At 33.8% G+C, this 19,894-nt stretch overlaps 1 protein-coding gene across 3 annotated transcripts in view; it reads right to left on the bottom strand.

Annotated features, from left to right (window-relative positions):
- The window catches only part of LOC140437554 (chloride channel protein 2-like), a 56,907-nt gene that overhangs the window by 2,088 nt on the left and 34,925 nt on the right, over nucleotides 1-19,894 (bottom strand). For all 3 annotated transcript variants that reach the window (XM_072527142.1, XM_072527143.1, XM_072527144.1), the window contains 8 exons: nucleotides 13,513-13,723; nucleotides 11,872-11,973; nucleotides 10,845-11,079; nucleotides 7,743-7,866; nucleotides 7,397-7,666; nucleotides 4,322-4,545; nucleotides 711-1,042; nucleotides 103-196 (listed from right to left, as the gene is read on the bottom strand). In XM_072527142.1, coding sequence (XP_072383243.1) covers nucleotides 103-196; nucleotides 711-1,042; nucleotides 4,322-4,545; nucleotides 7,397-7,666; nucleotides 7,743-7,866; nucleotides 10,845-11,079; nucleotides 11,872-11,973; nucleotides 13,513-13,723 — 1,592 coding nt within the window. The remainder of the gene's footprint in view (nucleotides 1-102; nucleotides 197-710; nucleotides 1,043-4,321; nucleotides 4,546-7,396; nucleotides 7,667-7,742; nucleotides 7,867-10,844; nucleotides 11,080-11,871; nucleotides 11,974-13,512; nucleotides 13,724-19,894) is intronic.

Below are 19,894 nucleotides of genomic sequence, written 5' to 3' on the forward strand. Positions count from 1 at the left end.
GTAATATAAAATTTCAAGAATAAGAGCAATAAAAAAGTATTTAAAATTTCGAACCTATTTCTACAACCTATTTTCTTGCAATTACATAAATAAAATACTTACCAACTGAACTTTTTTGGACGCAGCTGGACTTGGAGGAACTGTTTGTACATCTCCATTTGTATCATTATCTACATCTTGAAGTTGGGTCGATTTTCTATAATAAAATAAGAATATATATACACACATTTATATATAACAGGTTAGAATATATTACATTGCTGTCAAGTGTTGTTGTTGCACAGAAATAAGTGACTATTAGATATTACATGGCGCAGTCAGTATATATATATATATATATATATATATATATATATATATATATATATATATATATATATATATATATATATATATATATATATATGTTTTATTTAGGCTTTTACACGCCTACCTGGTAGGGATCTATGGAGGAGTATTACCAAGCTGTGAGTCCTTATTTCCTCCGTAGGTTGAACAGACGAACAGTGTATTTAAATCTAATAAGTAGCCTTTTTGTTTTTCTGTACCGGGCTAAGGATTGATCCAATGCCACTAAACAATTTTCGTTATTATTGGTAAGCAAAATTTCTTCTTTTATTAAGTAATCGTGGAAAAAAATGTTATAGTAAAATGTGTATGAATTACATAAAATTATTTAGTAAATTACTTATGTTTTAAATCTAATTTACCTGAAAATTGCCTCAAATGCAGATCTTATTCGGCTTTCAGCCCCAGTGACGGTAGTATATGGAGTACTACCAGGACTAGTCGACATAAAAGGTGTAAATCCTTTCAGAGTAAAGGAGTTGGTTTTCTTTAAAATAGATTTCTTCGGTTGAGAACCGAATACAGGATTGTACGTCGGTTGATCCAATTGGCTTTCAGATGTGTGTTTGTGAAGGAGGTCAGGAGCAGGAACTACTTGAAATCTGGAAGGTCTACGCCTATTCCTCTCGTCAGTCAGTTTTTGAGTTTCTTCGATGGCTTTTTCTTTCGCTTCTCTTTGTCTAATAGCTGCTATCTATAACACATTTATTATCATTGTGTCAGTGAGTTTTCTGTAATAAGTACTTAATATTTATTTTATTATGCACTATATTTGAATTGTCAAATAACTGTCATAGTTAAACTTGATAATTAAAAGTTCTTCTATCTATTACATTACAATTAAGCAGTAGGTATTTGAATATGGTCTTTCAAGAGATACAGTTGAATTCGTATATCGAACAAGCTTAATTAAGGTATCTAAAAAAAATCTTTTGGTGATCGGCATTTTTCTAAGAAAAATGCCTAAAAGTATTACAAGTGATCCACTAGATAACAGATCAGAACAGTACAGGAATTATGGTTACAAACGAGGAAACTATTAACAAAAGACCACGTTTAATTGATCAGACAGACACAGATAATTTACAAAAATCAATTAATAATCAAACAGAGGTAAGTACAAATATTCTTTCTTTCACAAGGCCGATTAATAGATATTTATTCTTCATCGGATGCTGGTCCATATTACGTCTTCGTACAGAATACTCAATATGGGTAGTATTGAGAAACTTCATAGAATTGGAACCGCAAGGTTGATATTAAATGCTGTCCCAGGAATTAAAAAAAATATTGTAAATATGGATGATGTAGGTATAAATAAAATCAAAATTGAATTAAATTCTTACAGTAGCGCTAATTTACTAATAAAATCAGAAAAATTAAAAGAAAAATTATGCGACGTATACGTACCCACATTCTTTACCCAAAAAGGGGTTATTAAACAAGTTGATATTGAATTATCAGAATTGAAATTAAGTCAGATAATAAAACCTAAGTTAGGATATAATTTTGAAATTATAAATGTTAGAAGAATGAAAAGAAAAAAGAGGAAAAAGAAATCCCTACATCGACAGTTATTGTTACATTTAAAGGACAAATGATTCCTTCTCAAATAATTATAAAAAAACTTACTTATGATGTAGAAATATATATTACACAGGTCGTCCAATGCAATAAATCTCTGAGATATGGTCATATAAGTAACCACTGTAGAGAAAAAATCAGATGCCCATATTGTGGCGGGGAACATGAAGCCAATAATTGTCAACAAAGAGAGGAACCAACATGTATCTTATGCGTTGGAATTCACATAGCAAAAAGAAATAGATAAAAAAAACTGCAGTGAATTTTCAAAGCAAAAAGAAAATAATGGTAACTTAAAAGATTTCATACACAAAAGCTAAAGAAAAATACGAAAACAGCTACGGAACCGTAGCCAAAAATAAACGAGATAGTCCATACTACACAGCAGTCATAAATAAAAAACGGCGTATTGAAAATAGTAACAAAAGATCAGGATCTCCGTAATTGTTAACGTGTAATACAATCTCTTTAGATCCAATGTTAACAAATATCGAGAATCAGTTCTCAAAATTGTTGTCCAAAAACTGACGTAAACCGCAGAAAAAATTAGTAATCAAATTGTAGTAACTCAAAATATTTTGTAAATAATGTAAATAATGTCCTAACTAAAAATAATATTTCATTTCGAACATTTTGCTTAGAGCAATACAGTTTTAACTGAAAATTCTTAAATAACTTCACTGTCAGTATTTTTATTTAACTAAGAGTACAAAGAAATTTCCTTTAACATTAATTAGATACACATTATGCATTATTTTTTTTACCTGCAATAGGAAAGTTTTTCGTTAAGTCTGAAAAATCACCCTTTTTGAGTTGACACTTTCGGATTATTATATTGCACACGATATATTGACAACGAAAAATTTACTATGATACTGCATATTTCCATATGGTATATTAAAACCAAATATTTAGGATTATTTTAACCTTCCTTACTCTTGTATAAAAGCTATCGCAATGTATGAAAATGATACATCTACTACTAGTCACTAGTCCAGCTTCTTAATCGGGCTCTTCCGTTGGTCTAAATCTGCTGAGCGCTTCAGAAAGAGAACGTGGTATACTTTGTGTCATAAGACTTCTTTTTTGTAGTTGTGGTAAGGCTAACTCATGGCCTAGTTTCCGAAGAAGAAAAAAGGTGACGCCGTATATTCTCCTGTCCATTTCCGATTGAAATCACTTGGGCATTAATTGGGAACGGCAACGTTCAGCATGGAAAAAAGACGACCATGGGCCAACGACGTGTGTTTCTAGCAACGTTGTAGGAAGCGCAAAGCTTATCGACAACGTCGATACTTGACTTGGTTTTATTATAATATGTGATCATGTCTGGTTTCGTAGTTTGTCCTGACGTCTGATCTATGGAATCATCGTAATGCTGAGAAGGTATAACAAGAACATTTCGAATCTTTTTTGGTACGTAGGAAACAATAGTGGAGTGTTCTCCAAAACCAAAGATAGTTGACTGTGGTGGTCGCCCTTTTACATTTAGCAGATCTACTTGCAGTTCCCTTTTATTTTTTTATTGTGCCAACATACGACAGTCTATTACTTTGTAATTAGGTAACAAGTTGCACATCTGCAAACCAATTATCTGCCGTTATATTGCGCCCCGTTCCGTAAATAGGTTGTGCCAATCTTCTAACGACATCAGATGGTTTATTACTTTGTCCATAGGGTCCCTGGTGTTGCTTTCCAATATATATTTTCAGGATATAACTATAAAAAGTAACTGCATCACACATAGCATAAATTTTTACTCCATATTTGGATGGATTTGAAGGGATATATTGTTTGAATCTGCAACCTCCCCTAAAAGCCGCCCGTTTTTCGTCACTAATCACACCCTGTCCTAGTGAATAGCTATGTTTACACTTATGAACAAAATCGTCGAAGAGTTCATAAATCTGCGCAATATTGTCAACAGTTTTCCTTTCAGATTTAGTGAAGCGGTCATCGAAACGCAGGCATCTCATAAGAAACTTGAACCTTCTGAGACTCATAACCATTCGAAATATTTTCACGCCGTGTCCATCTGGATTATTTAGGTTGTAAATCCGCTTTGCAGCCATTATACTGAAAATAAAAATATAAAATAACACTCACCTATAATAGGTAGGCCAAAAATAGCTTAAAATACGACCGAAGTAAAACAACACTTACACGTTATGTCGCAATGTAACAATATGACACAATACGCTTGTATGTAAACACTCAATCACTAGGACGTTACGAATACGACTGAGCGGTAAACTAAACCGGTCTAGGAAGGTACTATGAAGGTGGGTTCTCCTTACTTTAGGGTTCAATAATAGCATTGAAAATTGGCGAGCTTGTATCATTTTGAACCGAAGGAGGGTTAAACAATAAAATCTATATCACTTCATACCTGTAATCGCCGCTCTTTTCCGATATGTTTTTCGATAATTTGTATCAGAGGCATTCGCTGTATTGATCCTAGGAGAACCATATTTTCAGGGTTGTCAACTAAAGGAAAACTCTTTCGCTGTCTGTTTTCTTTTAATACTACCTTCAGTTGTTGGTACGACATTCCATAAAATATGTATTTGACGTCTCGCACCATAAAATTTTCAACGTATACATTATACATACCTAAAATAATAATGTGGAATTAAGTAAAAATCGCAAATCAGCAATGATTTGGTTGTTGGTAATAAAATATTTTGAAGTATAATCTATTCGACATAATAAAAAGACGAATATAGAGGTTTGAGCGTTTCCCCAAATTGGTCGTTTGCTCAAATTGGTAAACATGTATCAAAGAATATAGACGCTTATAAGCTATTAAGCGTCTATATTGTTTGCATTAATTGCTATAGTTGCTATAATTGTTTGCATGTATAGAGTGGTTGCCAATGACGTATAATAAATAAACTCAATGAATGCTGTAAAAAGTGTCCTAAACATGAATACCTCCGTTTATGATATTGTTATGACACGAAGTTGCTCGAAGCTCACGATTTTTTACGAAGTGGCATTGTTTTTGCATATTTAAGGTGACAATAAAATTTTATTTTAAATTTTTTGAGGGTCATTTACTTAGTATTTTAATAAAATGCCATTTAAGTGTCTTGCTTGTGGTCGCGGAAGATCGAAAAGCTAAACATCACTTTTCAGGTAAGTAATTTTTGAAATGTATAGGTATTTAGAAACATTAGGTTATATGTTAATAGTCAGTGAAGGCGTTTAGTTTATTTAATAAATAAATTATTATACAATATACTGAATACGTAACAATTTTAATTAAATATTTTGTTTTTTGTTATTAAATTCTAACTAGATTTTTGTTTCATAGATTTTCTTTTGACAATGAAAAATAAACAATATAAAATAAACGAGCACGCTAGTGTCGTGACCTGGTAGTGCTTCTACCAGGTCTTTACGACACCCGATTATATATCAAGTATACAAGGATGCGAGGTCTATTTATTATACGTCATTGGTTGCTACAAACCAGAACAAACTACATATTCTGCTTTGGCATATACTATTTTCTACAGGGTATATTCGTTACTACTGTAAAGTCACTACTACTGTAAAGTCACAAAGACTAAACTGGCTTGGTCACCTAGAAAGAATGCCAGATAATCGAGCTGTAAAAGTAGTCCAGAGATGGACGCTCCAAGGAAACAGAACAAGAGGAAGGCCCCGTAAAAGATCGATAGACGACGCGACGTGAAGAGAGATTTTAAAACCATGAACATCAGGCAGTGGCGAAGGAAAGTATCCGACAGTGCAGAATGGAAAAAAATTGTTAAATAGGCCAAGACTGACAAAGGGTTGTTGCGCCATTAGAAGAAGAAGAAGATATTCGTTACTAAAGAAGAGTTACAACATGCATTTTTAATTCAGAAATACGGCAAAACTGTAGGTTCCAATGAAGTGCATGTCGAAACCATAAAACTCATGGGTGAAGACGGTTTAGGGTTAAGCGTTTTGATAGATCAGATCTGTTCAACACCATCTACAGAACTGAGAAAATACTATTAAACTAGCTGAAGTCAACTTTCATCATCTTAACAAAAAAGCTAAGGAGTCTACATAACCGTATCATAATCTTGGTGTCTTAAGGATTAAAAACATTTGAAATATACTCTTATGAGTCAAACATAGCTGCATATACAAGAAATGTGAACATCAAGTCAAAAACACTCAATTATTCGGCTACATAAACGAATTGCTACCTATTAAGACCTAGAGAGGCTTCTCGCTTAATGTACTTATACATAGAGCTTGGGACATAAACGTGGTAATATACATGAACTGCTTCATAGACTATTGCAAAGCTTTTGATTACGTTTAACACCAAAAACTATCAGACATACTCAGAGCAACTGTTGTAGAAGAACGTGACTTACAAACCATTACGGAACTCTACTGGCATCAAATAGAACAAGTAAGGGTAGAAAGTCACATATCGCATCCATAATAAAGAGGTAAAAACATGTACCAAAGGTTGCTTTCGAAATGCATCTTTATAGGAGAATACTATGCATTTGAGAATTACGAATTATTATTGAGAATAATACGCAATGAAGAGCGTAAAGTAGGTAATGTACATCGGAAATTTAATGGAAGGAGGGAATTAAATGAATTACTTCGGTTGATCATCAAAGAAAAAATTCAGGGCAAATGGCTCGACAATACGTCTTTCGACATATTCAGAGTAGCTATTATACGTTTAGCCATAGCCAATTGGATCGCCAACCTTCGAAGGAGAACGACACAATAAGAAGAAGGTGAACAGTATATTCGAGAATGTTGAAATCTTCATTACGATAGATAAAAAATAAAACATCTTTTGGAAACGGCAGAATTATAACTCGTATACCGACAGAAAATCACTTCGACATAATTAGGTAATTGTTTCAACATGATAGCGACACGAGCATCCCATAGAATTGCTTCGTAAACATGTGGATACTATTTTCTAAAAAGTTAAAAAATATAAATCGATAACTATTTTATGAATATGGAATACAAACGAAAAAATAAGTATTGAAGAGAAATCCAGAGGGAAAAGAGTAAAATTCAGATTATAACAAAAACTATACTTGGCAACCCTGCCACTCATTTTGACGTAGGATGCTGTCAACGGCTGTCATATCGACATCCACCATTATAATTGTCTCTTCAGCAATCAACGTGTGTGTACCTCCATATTGGACTGCATAATGTAGTTTTTAATAATGTAGTCTATTGTTCTATTTTAATCGGATTACCTACACCGCATCAAGTAATGTATTTTATCATTATTTACCTCAACCTGTGCGTTGCAACCTATTTACAGTGAAGTAATTACGAAATGAAACCTTATTTTCGAGATTCCTATTTCCCACCTAACATCCCCTTATAAGATTACAATACCAATAAGAGGAGAACAAAAAACTAAATTTAACTAAAAAAATTAACTATTAATAAATTATAGATTATGCAAGCTTACCACTGCTGCTGGGTAGAAGATCGGGTAAGTAAGGAAGCTTTTTGATCAAAATAATACTGTCATAAATACTAGGAAACAAAAGACTTGCTATGGCATTTGAGATAAGCACTGCAATCATTATAGGTATAATATGAGTGATCTGCCCGGTCATCTCAAATACTATAACCGATACTGAAATGGTATGTGTCACAGCACCGCTAAAAGCTGCAGCACCAACGGTGGCATAGCCTCCTGGAACTATTTCTGCAATTTTTCCTCCATATCGCATACCTACAATAATAAATTTTATTAAATCTGAATATTGTCATTACTACCGTCAATGTATATCAATTTTTGGCTACATTACCTGTGGGAAACCACATGTGCATTAGTTCTCCAACTATTCTGCCTAGAGCTGCACCAATTTTAAATACAGGTATGAAACTACCACTGGGAACGGGCACCGTAGAACAGATAATTGAAAAGAAAAACTGAAACAAATAAAAAACTACTTAATGATTACGAGCAAAACTTTATGGTTTTATGACGTTACGATTTACATATTTTTCGATTTTCTAATTTAAACGTCTTACTAAAAGTCCTTGTAAAGTAAGAGTTTATTAAAATATATGTTGACATATACGTTTTAGTCTAGTCGTCAGAGATCTGATCTCTAAATACGCGTTTTTTTATTTAACATAAAAGAATTTTTCCTAAACCGGTCCCTAAAGTCTGATCATAAAAAACCTAAAAAGTTTCGATTTTGAGTTTTGGTAACAAATCTGAGTCATTTGAAGTACAGTAGGCCCTCGCTAATCAGGACACCTTCTTGTTCGGTGATCGCTGTAATCCGGCCTGGTAATGGGGTTGGCACGCAGGTGTAGGTGCGGAGGCTGCCGTGGTGCCATGACAACCTGTCGTAGTGCCGTCAGTCTTTTGTTTATCGCCTTTCGTGTTGGTACAGTGTCAATTTAGCGCGCTCGCTAACATCATGGCGCCGCCATGTAAACATTCAACATTCAACGACAGCTAACCTATCATTGCTAGGAGGTTTGATATAGGCAGGTCAACTGTGGACGGCATAAAGAAAAACAAAGACAAAATCATAAAGTTTGTAAGCCTAACCAAACGTGGTCCCGGTGTACGAAAAACACCGAAGAAATCGGAAATTCGCGTTTTAGAAGATGATTTGTTTACGTGGTTTTTGCAACAAAGACTACATGTTCAATAAAAATAAACTTTAATTGCTTATTGTCGAAAAATCAAAAAACACGCGAGTATTTAAATCAACTCGTCTTCCTGTTTGTTATCGTGCACAAAAAATGCTTGGGTTACGAAAGACTTGTTTCTTGAGTGGTTTAAAATGTCTCTTAACTTGCCTCGTCGGACACTTTTATTGTTAGATAACTGTCCTGGGCATCCATCAGCAGATAAACTTATCTCTGAAGATGGCAACATTTTTGCAATGTTCCTGCCTAACACCACGGCCTGTATACAACCAATGGATCAGAACGTTATACAAAATGTGAAGTTAAATTACCGCAAATCACTTTTGGTTGACTGTCTTGCATTATATTCTGACAACCTCATCGACACATTAAAATCGATATAAATCCGGAAACTAATTGTCGAAACCAAATTCAGATATCTGCTTTAATCTGTGCCTTCTAAGAATTGCAAGGCAAAACAGTCGTTGATAAAGATGTAATTAGAGACATGGGGAATCTAAAATTGTATTCCACAACATATCTCCTCAACTAAGCAAAAATCCTTAGCGAATTGGTTTCTAGTACTCATAAAGAGTATACCGAAATAAAAGGAAAGACAGTTAAGATTTGGTTTTGAAATGAAATGAAATGAAACACAAAAACAAGAGTCAACTGTGAAACACATATACAGAACATTTGCAGAGGAGTACAACTACTCAGGTTCCATAGAAAGCCTACGAACAGTAATTAGAAAAATGGGATTTCGTTGGCGAAAAACCAGAACTAATAGAAAATTATTAATGTGAAAGCCCAATATTCAACATCTTAGACTGAATTTCTTACGTAGTATGAAACATTACAGGAAAGCAAATCGCCCAATTATATACATGGATGAAACATACGTCCATTCATCTCATACCTACCAAAAGAGCTGGTCTGATAGTTCAAACAAGGGCCTACAAAAACCAGTATTTAAAGAACAGATGCTTGTGATAGTGCATGCTGGAAGTGAAAGTGGTTTTGTTAAAAACGCTTATCTGCACTAAAAACCTACTATAAAAACAGGAGATTATCATGATGCAATGAACTACGACAATTACAAAAAGTGGCTTCAGAGTAAGCTAATACCAAATTTGCCCCCGAACAGCGTTTTAGTGATTGATAATACACCGTATCACAACGTACAAACCGAGAAATGTCCAACTATGTCTTCCAGAAAAGCAGAAATACAGCAGTGGCTGACAACTCGAAATATTTCGTTTACAGATGACATGTTGAAATTTGAACTATACTACATTATGAAATTACACAAACCTCGCTTTAAAACGTATGAAATTGACAAAATACTCGAGGATAAAAGACATTCAGTTTTACGGTTACCCCCGTATCATCCGGATTTGAATCCTATAGAGTTAGTATGGGCTTCTATGAAGCAATATGTCGCTAAAAAAATGTCAGTTTTAATTTTAAATTAGTGGAAAGTTTGTGTGATGAATTTTTTAATTCGTTTTCAGTCGAAAAATGGAAAAAGAGGTGTGAACATGTTAAAAAAAATAGAACAAAGTTATATGACACAACAGCCAGTTTTGACACCATGGTGGATCAAATAATCATAAATGTAGGTGTCGATAGTGACAGTGATTCTGAAAATGACGAGATGCCTCGGAACTGGACTGAATAAAACGATGACGACAAATGCTATGGAAATGGATACGAGAAAGGTTATATTATAAATATCTCATATTTTACCATTCTATTTTCGTATTTTTAAATATGTACACAGTTCTCTGTAAATTGACCTGTTCTCAGAGTTTACACTTTTTTCATACTTTGGGTAAATATTCAAAGATAAAGGCCGCTTTTAACAAAAGGTACTGGTACAAAGACACCATATTTATGCTTCACCGGAACCGAACATCTTATTTCTATTAGTATTGCATTACACGATTTTATTACTACGTTATTACCCTACTGCTTAAGCCCTTTTTCTCCGAAACCTTTTGGTCAATATAACGGTAATATAAAGTATAAATGATCAATATAAAAATATAATTTTGGTTTATAATGCCATAATTTATTTGAAAAAGTTAACATGTTGTATACCGGACTCTCCTCGTCGAGTAAATGGACCCTTCCAACTATTTACAGCGCCTTACATAACCTAAAACGTGTGGAGAAAAAGTAATATAACGCCAGTATAGAAGCTTCGTTTTAATAGTATATAATAATACTACTGTTCTTATTTTAAATGTTTTACTCACCGTAAACAGTACATAACAAGTTAAACTGACATAAACTCCGGTCCACGGAGTTCTCCAGTGTCCTATTACTTCGTCTTGATCCACAGTTACGTTGTGATTAGTCCACGTAAAGTTGCTGAATAGAGATGCTACTTGTCCGTGTGTGTTTAAGTCTCCGGCCATGAATTGTCCAGTACCCAAAGGAAATGTAGCCGTTGACACTAATAACGACACGATAGCTGGATATAAAAACCGACTAAAAAATTTGATATATGAGTGATATATAATAAAAAAATTTACAATTAAGAAGCTGTAAAATTTAATAATGCTTTTTAGGTCTATTTATGAAAAATATATACTCAATAATTCTGCTTTCAGGGCGTAATCATCAAAACAACCTTGGTGCAAAATAACTATTAAACCATTGTTTTTTAATTGATAATGAAGCATGTATGACAGGGCGGGCGATCATTTTTACAATGAGAATTTAAACCAGCAGAAATGTGTCCTATATCTTGTTTCTCTTTCTTATACACGCCCCAGCCCGAGCACCCGTCCTGTCATAAGCACTTAATGATTAAAAAATAATGTTTTAAAATGGTATAGGCCCAAAATACTTATCGGGAAATAAAATAGAACAAGGTTTGAACTTTAATTAAGATCCTTGCTGAATTCAAAAATAATGTTTTTACTTGTTTATTTAACCCTAAAAATTGTAATTTTGCGCTTTTCTCAGTTTTAAATTAGTTATACCTCGAAAACAATCAAGTTTACAGAATAACCACAAGTGGCTTATTTTGTTTAGATTAACCAAAAAAATTTGTTTGAGCCAAAAAAATTCATTGTTACAATTTGTTAAAAAAAATTGTTTAAACAAATTTAAACAACTTTTTGTCTATTGAACCTTATTTTAGGGTTTCTCATGAAAGCTATTATACAAAAAAATCTAATGAGAATATTTTTCCGAACGAACCCGAGCTTTTCGCCTGGTCTATATCGTGATAACATTAAGGTTGGATACAAAAAATTTTTTTTATGTCAAACTTACCTTCTTTTTAAAAAGTTGTTAATAATTTTACTATTTCTCATAAATAAAACATACTGACGATGCATCCACACATAAAATGCTCCTCCTAAACCGCATATTGCACTGTAAGGAAAGAAATTCATATTTAAAAAAATATTAAAGCATGCGTATGTAGAATCTGTTTTTCTATTATTGAAAGCCCTTTTATGTTCCGCTATATGTTTCTTAAAAGTTCTATTAGTTTGGCCGGTGTAAGTTTTTGCAAGTCATTGCAAAATTCATTTATAAGTCATTGCAAAATCTATTACCGATGTGTATAGTAAAACTAAAAAGTCCTGTTACAAAGACAATCAAACAGCCATTTCAATTAAAAATAAATCAATCAAACAACATAGTGTTTACAAAAGCAGATAAAGGTAACACTACTATTGCTATAGATAAAATAGAATATAATAACAAAACAGAATTTTTAAATAATCAAAATATTCAAACGGTAAACAAAGATCCGACGGAAAAGTGTCAAAAACAAATTAAACTAGTGTTAGAAAATTCAAAATCAATAGTAAATTCAATAGAACAAAAATACCTCAATATCATGAACCCGCACTCCTAAATTATACTCTTTTATGAAACTACACAAACCTGATCACCCAATAAGACCTGTAGTTTCTTTTTATACAGCTCCGTCATATAAACTTTCAAAAAAACTGTTACAGATTATTTTAGAAGACACAAAAGTTTCACCTAGATATACCGTAAAAAATACAATAGAACTAGTTAATAAAATACAACATTTTCAATTACCTAACAACTCCAGAATAATTTCATTAATAGTACTATTAAACAACGTTTTCGTAGCGTAGCGTCTATCGTCGAGTTTCCAAATCTGTCCATATCATCCTATTCTAACCCATTTCTTTGTTCAAGTTGCTTGTGTTGATTACTCTTATAATGTAAGTTCCTTAGTTCTTCTTTTTCTTTATGAGAATTTCCAATTTTAGACTGCTTTCATTAGTCGGTTTTCCTCTATTCAATCAGCGCGTCCGAATGGATAATATGTGGATTACTTTACGTTCTCTGCAATGGTATTTTGGTCTCATTCCATCCTTTTTTATGGTATTATTTAATGGCCTTATTTAAGTTTCAGTAATATGAATTGCAGTACTCTTTACAATTGGGTTGCAATTGTTTATTTTATTTCCTTTGTTTATTTCCTTGGGCTTGAATATACTGTTAACTCAGTTTATTTCCTTTCCCCATAGTGATATTCGTTGCTTCACTTCGTTTGTATTTTTTTCTTCTTTCTCACATCCCTCTATTTTGACATTTCGTCTCTTAAAGATCCTTGTTTCTTCATCTATGCATAAATATTTATATTTTATTTTTGTATAAGTTTTTTTGTCATTCCTACCTATTGGTTAATCAATAATAAATATATTTCAAATTATTGTTTAAATTTTAAAGATTTAATAAAACCAAATTTCTGAAATAATTTTACCTGAGTATAAAAAGAAGTTATTTTAATTTGTTTATAAAAATTGGTGTGATCAAAGATGTATTAATTGATTCAGAAGTTATCTTAGGTATAGAGATAACTTCTGAAAACCATAATAAAATTATAAGACCTTAAACATTGTTACCATTATTATCAATATATCTTACCCCATTAAGGCAAATACAAAAAGTTCTTGAGGATCAAATGGAAAATCCATATAAAAGTTCGTTTTGAAAACGGCACTAACGGTATCGGCTCTTTGGAACCACACTGCCAGTAGACGAAATGTTGTGGCTCCACAAACTGCAGCAAAAAATCCTCTCCAATAATTTCGAACCGCAAAATATGTTGTGGTTACTTCGATACTGAATAAGACTCCTATTAAAAGGGGGAATTTGTATTAAATATAATATATATTATTTCTAAAATATATTAATAATACAGAAATAGGTATACAACCCAATTCAAAATATTTTTAGATTCATCAAGACTATTTTTATATTGTAGATTGTAAAACGATATTGTCAAGGTAAAACATCCTATCATATTATTTTTAATGACGATTAATTCTTTTCAATGGTTTAAAAGTGAAGCTGCAACATATTGCAAAGTTTTGAAGGCATAATAGATGTTCATCACAGCGATTTTTTTTTAAAGATATTTAAACCTTTGGAGTAACAAAACAGTAACAAAAAGTGTATAAATTTTGAAAGCAGGAAAATCAGCTGAGAATATTTTAAGAGAATAATGCACATTGCAAGTAGACTGTTTTTTTAATTTTGATTTAAGAATTTTTTTGTTTACATTATTAAATTTGATTTATTACAATCAATTTTTTTTCGAATACAGCTTTATTTAATTTCTGCGCAGAATTACCCCGCACTTGGGGAAATACCGTGCAATGACATTTTTTCAAAGTAATTTTTTTTCTTCAAAATCCTTAAAGCTTCAAACTTTTTTTATGAGAATAACGTTTTTTAATAGATAAAAGTTTCAGTAATTAAATTATGGAAGTTTGTGGGCACATAGGAAACTTTTTGTAAGTATTTTCCCTTAGGTGCGCAGAATAGCTGATGGGATAGACGAGGCCAAAGAACTTTTAAATCAGCTCTACTTTTCCTCGCTAGAAGGGGGATTGAAAATAAATATATCTAAAACCCAGATGATGACAAATCTTGTAGTCAGCGAAGATATATGCATAGGAACAAGATCCATAGACCAGGTAATGGCCTATAAATACCTAGGTCATGAGATTCGCATAGGAAAAGATAACCAAACCGTTGAGCTTCTCCGTCGTATAAGACTGACTTGGGCAGCCTTCGGCAAGCTGAACCATATTTTCAAATCGTCCAATACCAATATGCCTTAAAAGAAAAACGTTTAATCAGTGTGTTTTGCCAGTGTTAACTTACGGTGCGGAAACGTTGACTATGACAAGGAGAACAGTTCAAAAAATCCGTGTGTGTCAAAGGGCGATGGAGCGTGCTATGTTGGGCGTTTTACTACGAGACAAGATCCCAAATCGCCAGCTACGACAAATAACAGGAGTAGCTGATGCAGTAGAGAGAGTAGCAACACTGAAATGGAACTGGGCAGGTCACGTGGCTCGAATGACAGATAATAGATGGACAAAGCGGATACTGGAATGGAGACCAAGAGATGATGCCTACCGAAGCAGAGGTCGTCCACCAACACGTTGGACTGACCATCTAAAACGTTGCCATAGGAATTGGATGCAAGAGGCACAAGATCGAAATAGATGGAAAATTATGAGGGAGATCTATGTCCAGCAGTGGATAAGCGAAGATTGAATGATGATGATGATGATGATGCGCAGAATTACCCATAAATTAAGGATCTGGAGTACTTTTCTTTTGAATCTCATAATTCAGGGAAAGTTCCAAGGTAAACGTGGTATAGATAGAAGAAAAACATCATAGCTAAAACGTCTAATACAAGGGTACGGAGGATTAAGTACATCATTATTTAGAGCTGCCGTCAATAAAGTCACGAAAGCGAATATGATATCCAATCATCGATAACGGTAATGGAACAAGAAGAAAACAAAATATTCAAACGTTCAATATTTTAGTACTTTGTAGCCCAACCACATAATGTCTTTCATAAGAAAAAATCAAAGTTACAGTTTTTGTAGCACTTGATTTTAAGTAATATAATTGTGATCATTGTCCATAATTTTCTAATTATAAATATGTAAGTTACACGCCTTGAAGGCACGTTCCTTTTTTATTGGTTTATTGTTTTATCAAATAATATTTTAGCTTTGCTCACACACCTTCAAAAAAACAATACAGTCAGCAGTTATTCGTTAGTTGTTAGATTATACACACCCAAAATTATGGATTCACCAATCTTAAAATTAGTTTTACTGATAAGACGAGTAAAAAACCTGTCCCAAATGTATTTGACTAATAGCAACTTTTGGGTGTTATCGATTTATAACTGGTTTTAATTTGGACGAATCACATTGTCAGTTATCTACTTTGCAATAATTTCATTTTAAATAGGAAATACATTTTTGTCAGTTTGGAGTGCTTTTATTAAGAAACAGTTATATTAAAATAAAATAAAACAATATTATGTTTGTTAAAGTAGTTTTTCTTTAGATGCCGTCTCTAAAGGGGATTGGCGATGACTGCAAATTTGTCTATATCTTGTGCTTTTCTTATTAGGGTTTGAAGGTATAGTCCTGTCCAATACTTGATGTTACGTTTACGTACCCATTTGTCGTCTGCCATAACCACGTTTTATTTCTATTTTTTTTTGTCCATTATTAGTTAAAATATTACGGTACGTCTTAAAATTTCTTCATTTCTTACATGGCCAGTCCATGGAATTTTTAGAATGCGGAGGAATACTTATACACGACGGCAACGTGAATTATGAGCGTCCATGCTTCTATGCCATGTAGTAGGATACTCTGTATCTAGCATTTTATCATGCGATATCGTAGAGTTAGATTAAGATCTCGGTGGGTGAAAAAAAAATAGTTACGTTAATAAAATCTTTAGATTTAATTTTTTTTTATAAATGCGTCACTAGTAATTACATAAACAAATACAGTAGACTCGCGATTATCCAAGTCTAGGTTATCTGAGGCCCGAGACAAAAGTCGTAGCTGGTGAGTCACAATTGCAAACAGTTATGCGCTGTTAGGTCGAGCTGGAACTTTCAGAAATTGGTCATTGCCTTATTTCCAAAAATTTCTGTGTCGCGTTTTGTCTACAATTATTTTTCCTATGTTAATCAGAGTAAGTTGGACAAGATCAATAAAGAAGGTTGCTTCAAATTTTACTTGTTGGAGAAGTAACTGTTGGAGATTGGAAGCGTAAACGGAATGAACTCGAACAGTGGGTTAACCGAAGTGTGAGAGGTGAGAGAGACCATGAAAAAACTCCTAAGACGTTGTTCTTGTGGTTTTCACAAATGAGAGGATTGGGCAGCCCGATAAGTGGTCCAATACTCCAAGCAAAAGCTATTGCATGCCACAAGAAGTTTATGGATGGAGGACAAAACTTTTGTGCTAGTGAGGGATGGATTGATTCATGGAAGAAGAAATATGGTATCCGACAACTGAATCTTTGTGGCGAAAAACTTTCTGCTAACTCAACTGAAATTGGAATATTTTATTTAAAATTACAAGACATTATCCTTAAATATCGATTGATTAAAATGCTTTTTTCGAAAATACTAGCCGCTAAAAATGAAGGAATTGCATCAGGTTATAAGAAAAGAGAGAGTCACAATCATGATCTACAACAATGCTTCTGATCCATTAAATGACTGTACCATTTTTAAGAACGTTTTTTAATGACTTTATACCAGTTATTGATGCCTACCTAAAAAACAAAAATCTGCCTCCGAAAGCTTTGTTGTTGCTGCACAACGCACGATTTCATCCACACCCGAGTAAATTGATTAGTGATGACGTAAGAGTTGTGTTCCTTCCACTCAATGTGACGACTTTCATCCAACTCATAGACCAACGCGTTATAGACGTAATGAAGAGGAATTATATGCGGAAGTTTCTTCAGGTACCTACTGCTAAACAGACTGAATGAACTGACTGTAATTGACGCATTGAAGAGTATCAAAGTTAAAGATGTTTGCTATTGGATTGCATCCATATGGAACCACGTAAAAGTGTCCTTCTTCTTCTTCTTCTTGTAATGCCTATCCGTTTCGGATGTTGGCGATCATCATGGCAATTTGTATTTTGTAAACTGCGGCTCCAAAAAGATTTGTGTCCACTAAGTGTCCACTATTGAAAATTGTCCACCATTCGAAAATCATTGAAAAAATTATTTCAGATAAAAAACAAAACACTGAATCTTCAAAAAGAAACTAATGACTGTGAAGTTGATACTATAACTAGTCTAGCTAATCGGACATTAAAAAAACCAAAACGTACCTCAACCTTGCACAATAAATGGGCACATTTTAGAACAAGTCAATAGATTTAAGTACCTGGGATGTTGGATCGATAGCAGCCTAAATCCTGATCTAGTAATAAGATCGAGAATAGAACAGGCCAGAAAATCTTTCGAAAAAATAAAAAAACTGCTTTGTGATTCTCGAATAAAACTCGAAATTCGACTACGTTTATCAAAATGCTACGTCTGGTCGACTCTTCTATATGCAGTTGAAACGTGGACCCTTAAAACATCAACCGTAAATAAATTGGAGGCCTTTGAAATGTGGATCTACCGGAGAATACTCAAAATTTCATGGACTTCGCATACCTCAAACGAAGAAGTGCTGCATAGAATAGGCAAGGAAAGAGAACTTTTTAACACAGTAAAAGTTAGAAAAACATCATACCTAGGCCGCATACTGAGAAATAATAAGTACCAATATGCCCAACTTATAGTGAAAGGAAAAATCGAGGGAAAGAGAGGCCTAGGAAGGAAAAGACTATCGTGGCTCCGACAATGGACAGGGCTAAATTTTGAACAGCTAATAAGAACAGCTGAAGATAGAGAAAAGTTTAAAATTGTAGTAGCCAACCTCCATTGAGGAGAGGGCACTTTAAGAAGAAGAAGCTAATCGGAAACCAAGGTGTCATCGATTGGATGCATAAATTGAACTGACAGATGATGCAATTGTTGATCAGTTCTAAACATCATCCATAAAGAAGAAGAAGAAGATACAGATGAGATAACTTAAAAGATTTTTCATTCCGACGGATTAAAGGCACTTGAAGCAGCTCTCGAATACATCGAGCAGCAAGAGGAATAGACGCCAGTAGACGTCCTTCATTTTCAACGTTGGCGCAACATCGTCGCCTCAGAAAGAGGTATATATAAGTGATACTAAATAGCGATATTAATAAGGTAAATGTTTTTATCTACAGTACTGTATTAGTTTTTAGTCATTAAAATAACCACAGTTATCGTTATTTACGTATTTTTCTATCAGTACAACCAGAGTTTTTTCCGTATCAGAGGTGGACAGGGTCCCAATTACCTCAGATAACCGCGAGTCTACTATTATATCATTATGGTCCGTGCTTATTATGAAGTTCGTTGCATCTACTGTTGAACATATGCTTCCCTGAAACGTATTTTGAAATTTTAATCTTTAATTAAGTTTGTTCTTGCTTTTTTCAAATCATCTGTACAGCGTTTAGATGTTTTCTTCTTCTCTAATTCCCCGGTCTCCCCTACGTCATCTTCCGGTCCTGTTTTTCCTTCCACATTTCCTCTATAACCAATCGCATCAACTCATATTTTTTATTTTTGGAAGTGTGGACGTGAAGTGAAGCAATGCCTAAAAACGCTTCGAAGAGTTTGATCGTACTTTAGTAGACGACTACTAAGGATGAGCTGGGTCGACAGAGTTAGAAATGAGAAGGTCGACAGACGGTTGAACCAAACAACACAACTGGTCAATACAATAAAAAGGTACAAGTTGGAATACGTCGGTTACATTATGAGACACATTTGGAACGTGCAATGCTGGGCGTACGTCTTCGAAACCACATATCAAACCAACATATCAGGCCTAGATCAGGCGTTCAAGACGTCATCGCAAGAATCAAGACGCTGAAGTGCAGGTCGTTAGACGGCTTAATCAAACAACACAACTGTTCAATACAATAAAGAGATGTAGGTTGGAATACGTCGGTCTGATACATTATGAGACACATGCAGAACGTGCAATACTGGGCGTGCGCCTTCGAGACTACATAAAAAACCAACAAATAGATCATGCGTTTAAGATGACATAAAAAGAATCAAGACACTGAAGTGGAACTGGGCCGGGCACTTGACGAGAACACAAGATAGATGGTGGACAAGACGGAGGTCCAGAATCTATAAAAAAAGGTGAGTAAGGGGAAACCGGCTACAAGCAGGCCAGTGTAGAGAACATTGGAAGAAACTGAGGAAGAACTATATCCAGCAAGTAAACGCGATTGGCTGAATGATGATGATGATGACAGCTTAATCCTCATAGGTCTGCAAAACTAAACTAACTATGCACATAATCGTATAGGAACGACAAAGAAAATTTTGATAGTAAATGTGT

Source organism: Diabrotica undecimpunctata, chromosome 3 (assembly GCF_040954645.1).
Source record: "Diabrotica undecimpunctata isolate CICGRU chromosome 3, icDiaUnde3, whole genome shotgun sequence".
In the NCBI taxonomy this organism is placed as follows: domain Eukaryota; kingdom Metazoa; phylum Arthropoda; class Insecta; order Coleoptera; family Chrysomelidae; genus Diabrotica; species Diabrotica undecimpunctata.